We start from the raw sequence: 6,412 nt of genomic DNA, 5'->3' as shown, positions 1-6,412 counted from the left end.
GCAGTAGGGGATGGTTGTTTAAATTCCTGATAGGCTTCATAGCAACGAATTGGCCAAACTTTATCGATTAGGTAAAATGTAAAACTTCAGAGTCCACGCCACCTTAATTTTCTCAATTAAGTCAAGGGTCCAGAGCCTCTGTGCGCAGCAAAGCAAGGGACAACGGGCTGGGGTTTTTACCAGGCTACTCGAGGACTGGAATTGGACTCCATTTAAGACGTCCGTCTGCTGAACTCGGGAGATAATTAGACTCAGGTGCATTCCTAAATAATTCCTAAAGACCACCGTGCTGAAACAAGGAGACGTACACAGTAGTCTTCAAGATTTTTAATTACACCAAATGGAGACATGTAAAAGTGGAAAAGGAGAAAACATCAGGTCTCATTGTCACCATAATGTTCAACACAACAGAAACGTGGACGTGTTCTGCAGGCAGCAGGTGGGTCACCTACTCCAGTCAGACGCAAAGAGCCTTTCCAGAAGTTTACACTCAACGCTGTTTAGTCTTAGTGATAGCTGTACATCAGAGCAGGAGAGGAACTATTAATGACTATCATGTGGTTAACTGTATGACAGAGGAGGATTTTAGTGGAGATAAACAGTGTGTCGGGTCATAAACATAGTCTCCTAGGCAACCTGGAGACTAGGCAATCTCCATCTCTCCCTTTCAAACCAAACCACCAAAACTTTCATGGTTTTATGTCCCACTGCATCTGGCTTCTAAACCTTTGGACCCCATCCTCTTCCTTGGTTAGATAAAGAAAGTGGAATGATTGATTGCTCCATGCAGATTGTGATTCTTCAGTGTAAAACAGAAGCTGGAACAGTTTTTTTATTTTTTTGCTGACATGCTTCATGTTTTTAAAGAGTGTCCTCCTGTTTAAAGTATGTAGTTGTGGCTTCAGGCAGAAGACGATCCATCTGGTGTTAAAGATACGAAGAAGATCTGGGAAAAGGAATCCTCAAGTCTGAGTTGAGATTGCCTTTTTGGCTGTTGTGTGAACATTGGCACTTAAATCATTTCACAGAGACTAACTAGTGCGCATCAAAGATCTGCCACATTGGAGAAAAGGGGGGTGGGGGGAAACGTCATTGTGATATTTTGCAGCATTTCACTGTTGCTTCCTTGATTCAAGGAAAAGAAAAACAGAGAAGGAAGCCACTTTTCTCCACTAAAGTGTCCTGGATCTCCTAAAAAAAAAAAGCTGAATCTGGGACATACAATCTTTTCTCACTGTAGATGGCTGCAGAAGATTAGCTCTACAAAGCTTCAGACACACAACTCCAAGGCCACCTTTCTCTGAGTCGCACGCAAGCAAAGAGAAGTGCAAACAATTGGAAAAGAAAGACAAGTTACAAGAAAACTGGCAAGAAAACAGAGCAAAAGTACAGTTAGAGAAAAAAAGTTTCACTGTACCAGTAAACATAACAGAGCCCCGTAGTGGACAAGGTGAATTTTTCTTTTTGGCGTTCCCATGCAATAATTTTTGCGTTACCTCACTATAATGTTTTTAGTAATCAGTTCATGCAGCATCTTGAATACTGAAAGTCTTCTCCTGCAATTTAATGTTTTTCCATGTAGGAATTCTATGGTCATCTCTCCTTTGTGAGTTATCTGACATGTTTATATCTTTGTCTTTTGGATGAACACAGGTCAAACATGGGCTTTCCATTCCTACTGTAAAACATCAACATGACAGAAACTTTCTGTAAGAGAAAAGAAAGAAGAAAAGAAATGCATTCAAACTATTTGAATTTGTTATTGCCGTGACTATATAAAATAGACTAGGGTGCACTTGCAAATTTATTACAAGGGGACGCAATACTTTTGTGAGTTAACGCAAAAAAAAAAAAGAAGAAAATTCACCCCATGCTCCCCTAGGGGGCTCTGTTAAACATGAATTCAACAAGGAGGGGAAGAGAAGCAGCAGCTAGCCCAGGTCTACATGCAAACAGGGAAGGAGCAAAGCCATGCAGCAGCCTGATAAAGAGCCAGAAGTCACATCATTTATACACCAACACAAGACACAGCATGATGGAGGGAGACTGTGTTGTTTCCAAGAGCTTCACTTGGTGAGTAAAGACAACAGGCAGCGTAGTGAAAAATGGACCATATGCCAAAGTAGGCTGGGTCCAATGAAAACCCCTGAGCAAGGCGTCTGGCACCGCAGGAACAGTGAGGGGAGGAAGAGCGGAAGGTGGGAGGGCGCTTTCAGGGAAGCGGGGGGCGGAGGGGGGGGCAAGTGCACAGCATGATGGGAGACATCTGTTACACAACCACGTTGTAGGCGTTCCCATGGAGACAAAACTGACCCAACCATTTTTCATCCAGCGCTCACTCACCACGCGCTCGCAGCATGGTAGCGGACGGGCGAGGGCTCAGCAGCTTTGCTGCGGCTCCCCGCTCCTGCTTTTAGATTTTCTGCCCTCCACATCTGTAGGATAAAGGCAATGTTTATGTCACATCTGCAAAAACAAGCCACTTTTCATCAACTTCATCATATGCATATATAGTGTCCGTTCAGATAAATATATTTAAGAGTAAAATAGCAACTACAAAAGCAGAAATAAATAAAACTCTAAATGCAAACGGTTTTAATCAGTTTGGCACGATGAGCAATGCTTGTCTTGCGATTATAAATTACTAACTTTGTACAAAAACGTGGCCAAGTCTAGAGCACTAATATGATCCTTTCTGGAATGTGGTGCATTAAGAGCAATAAAAGGAAAAAGAAAAATCAAAAATGAAATGATGCATGCTTCGTTGACAAAATAATCAAAAACTCGTTAACCTCCATTACCCATCTTGTATTTTAACAGCTGCCATAATCAGTCGAAATCTGAAAGGTGATTTTCACCAAGGTAATACTACGATCCACTCCCTTCACTGTCAACTTTCACTTGTCCCTTTAATGACACCCAGAGATCATATTGAGAAAGAAGATGCATCATTTTGTCACCAGCCCCAGAGATTAGTTGGAGCCCACCACACCACCAACCCAGTAAAGCCTCCAGTTCAGATATAAGTACACATGAAATTGAAAAAAAAAACAAAAAAAAAACATTAAATGCACAAAAACAGTGCACACGTCAACAAAAAGAAATTAAATTTAAAATCCATTATGATTCCCAACATCAAAATTGCTGTTTCAACTCAGGCTGATAGAACAAAGCCATGCAGTTTAGTGAACAACGCAAACCGTGGAAAACACTCTGATAGTAAATCATACCACAAGGTGGGAGGCGAGTCTATCATGTGACAAAGCTGCTTCAGTGTCACAGGGACAGTTACTTGTGACAGCAAAAGGTTCTGCTGGCTTTAACGGATCTTTGAGAAATGAACAGGCCTTGTGTGACACCCACCTAAAAATAAAACTAAAGAGCAAAACCATTTTCACCACTTTGATGAGAAAACACGATAACGGGTTTTTGGATGGAGGAGAGTTCAGAGTCCCAACCAAATAATAATAGTAAAAAAAAAAAAAAAAGGTAAAGCATTCAGCACCGTGACAAACAGAAAATGACCTTAATGCACCAAATAATTAGAATTAAAAAAAATAGTGCTTTGACATGCAGGAAAGGAAGATTAGTTCATCCAATGATTTCATTCTCCAGCTCTAGAAGAAGTTTTGATCGTCTGGTGAGAAACCTTCGGGTGACTCACACACAGCCGTACTCGTACCACAGAGACTGGCTCTCCTCTGGGCTCAGAGTCTGCCCTGACTCAGTAACACTACTTGGATCAATACCATCATCGTACGCCGTCAGGCGGGCTGACTGGCTGTGTGGGCTCTGGTTCGGCCCAGGGCGAGGCTGGGCCGGGGGGCCGCTGATGTTGCTGACTAGGGTGGGGTTCAGGGACAGGAAGGGGAGATTTTCTGCTGACTCGCTAAAGATGGAGTCCATGAACACTGACTCTGCGGTGAAGGAGGGGCCGAGGAAAGACTCGAGGCTGTCGAGGTCGGGGTCCTCTGAGCTGTGGCAGGGTAGGCTGACTGATTTGGGCATGGGGGAGGCGATGTTGGGGTGGTACTCACTGGGTGTCGGCTGCGAGCATACTCCAGCCTTTGGGGAGGGGGTGTGAGGAGAGGCGTCAACAGACACGGGCTGCCGGTGGTCTTTGGACAGTAGGTCATGGATGCTGGTGCGCCTTGTGGTACCTTCGGCTGTCGAGATGACGCTGCTGGCCCGGGGCAGTGTGGAGGAGGAGGAGGCGGAGTCCAGGCGCTCGGAGACGGACGTGGCTTTCCCCTGGGAGGAGAGGCTGGAGCGGAGAGGGGCGGAGCCTTTGACGCGCGTGCTCTCGGCTTTCCGCAGGCTCGGCCGGCCGGGCTGTCCCGAGGACCTCAGAGCCCGGTCAGCGCTGGTCGGCGCCGCTCTCCCACTGCTGGAGCGCAAAATGCCCCGCGCCTTGGTGGAGGCGCGATCTTTCTGAGCGTGCTCAGAAGAAGTGGAGAGGCGAGGGGAATCCACCGTGAGGTTCTCCTGACTGCCAGACTACAGAGGATGGAAAAATAAAGTAATCAAGACCAAGTCGTTCAAAACCTCTGAAAGTCTTTTGTTTTGAAGTGCTTTGAAGCGATTATTCATGATGAATTGTATTAACTCATGATTAACTGATTAATCGATTATTGAAATAACCGTCAACTAATTTAGTAAATTGATGAATTGTTTACTGGAGTATACACCATTTGATGGGAGAAAAAAAACATATTCAGAGGATTAATTAAATCAAAATTGAACAAATAAAATGTAGACATTTAGCATGTATAATAAAAAAAACATCTTAGACTGTAAATGTGCTTAGCCACATCTCCTCAAATTACGAGCATTCATCTTTTAAATACTCTTCAGAATAAGAGTTGTACTCTTTTCTCAGAACTATGTCAGCCCAACAATGAAATCGATGCAAACTGTCAACACCAGTCAACACCTGAGTTAGTAATTTGAACTTTATAAAGTTTATTGTATTCAGAATAAAAGCCCTAATATTTTATAGGCTGGATTATTGCAAAAGTGGGTTCCAGCATCACTCTGTTGACCTTTGAAAATGACACTCAGACACATGGTGCTTTTTCATGCGTTAGTTAATACAAAAATAGTTTCCCAATAGGCTTTAAAGCCCAAAGCTGATTTAAGTAGGTCCAAAACTAGAAACGTAAACAGCATTATTTTGGATCATAAACCTAAAAACAAACGAGGTTCTATGGCTTCAGCTTTTGAATTCATTCTGCAGCATTCTCCTATAACGTGATGCGATTGGGGAAAAAAAAAAAGTGCAACATAATCACATTCCGAGCCCTCACCTCTGCAGGATCAATACCCTCATCTAGGAACTGCTGCAGGGACAGAACCTCGCTGGGGGAGCCCATCTTCCTGATTTGTGCCTGAGCGGAGACGGTGGCGGTGCCGGACGGCTCCAGGGACCTGCGCAGCTGCAGGGGGCTCTGGTGGGAGGAGCGCAAGGAGGCGGGCTGCTGGACGGGGCTGCTGCCGCTACTGGACCACACCTCCTGGTCCAGGCTCAAGCTGAACTCCCCGCTGCTCTCACTCTGAGGCCTGCTAAGACTGCCATTCAGCGTGCCTGTGGGAGGGGATTGAGTTGAGAAAGAGGGCAGAGATTATGCCTTGATCCCAATGAGGTTTTCAGAAACAAACAGCTTCAATATTAACACATTTTTCCTTTAAAAAAACATTAGCTTTTTAAAAACGGTTTCCAACCCGTAGAGGAAAACTACAACCTTTAAATTAGGAAAGGTCAGCATCATCCGATCACATTTCATATTGTTCGAAATAAACAAAGACTAGGGATGCACATAACTGTGCCTCCTAGCAATTAATTGCCAGTCAGTCAATGAGATCAATTACTGTATCATTAACTTGCATCCCTACTGAAGACGTTAGTGGAGAGGACTAGAGCTGAAGGGAAGATGGAAGAGCGTACCTTTGCCCTCCAGAGGAGAGGTGAGGTGTGAGTTATTGTTACTATTGCTACTTGTCCTGTTGCTATGGAGGCTGGAGGGTCTGGAGGCTGGGTAGAGGAGGAGAGGGAAGGTGAACACACATTCACAGTTAGGATTTACAGAGGCTTACATGTATCCACCAACGTGCACTGACACAGGGGGTAACACGTGGGAGCACGTCAACAGTCCGACAGAGCGTCACCTGCTGGGGCGGCAGATGGCTCGTGCCAGGCTGAGGGACAGGAAGAGTGGCTCAGTGCCAGACTACAGCACCAATATGTCCATCTAAGAAGACAAAGAGACCACTGACGGAGACAGAAGGAACACCTAAATGTAAAGACCACTCCACTGGAGATGAAAGGGGGATGTTAACGATGTCAGTGAGAGCTTGTTAGTCAAAACAAGAAGCAGATGAAAAAGAATTAAAAGGAACACGAGTTGAGAACATT

The 6,412-nt window shown here is 44.6% G+C and overlaps 1 protein-coding gene across 9 annotated transcripts in view; it reads right to left on the bottom strand.

Annotated features, from left to right (window-relative positions):
• Positions 1–312: 312 nt before the first annotated feature.
• Positions 313–6,412, bottom strand: part of ccdc88a (coiled-coil domain containing 88A) — a 62,753-nt gene continuing 56,653 nt past the window's right edge. For 4 of the 9 annotated variants that reach the window (XM_023327169.1, XM_023327172.1, XM_023327171.1 and 1 more), the window contains 3 exons: positions 5,945–6,031; positions 5,307–5,584; positions 2,444–4,497 (listed from right to left, as the gene is read on the bottom strand). In XM_023327169.1, the coding sequence (XP_023182937.1) occupies positions 3,661–4,497; positions 5,307–5,584; positions 5,945–6,031 (1,202 nt within the window). In that variant the 3' untranslated portion in view covers positions 2,444–3,660. The other 5 variants (XM_023327174.1, XM_023327175.1, XM_023327173.1 and 2 more) reach the window with 5 other exon arrangements.

Source organism: Xiphophorus maculatus, chromosome 22 (genome assembly GCF_002775205.1).
Source record: "Xiphophorus maculatus strain JP 163 A chromosome 22, X_maculatus-5.0-male, whole genome shotgun sequence".
Taxonomy (NCBI): Eukaryota; Metazoa; Chordata; class Actinopteri; order Cyprinodontiformes; family Poeciliidae; genus Xiphophorus; species Xiphophorus maculatus.
Note: the sequence above shows the minus strand (reverse complement) of the source record. Positions and strands in the feature narration are given on the sequence as shown.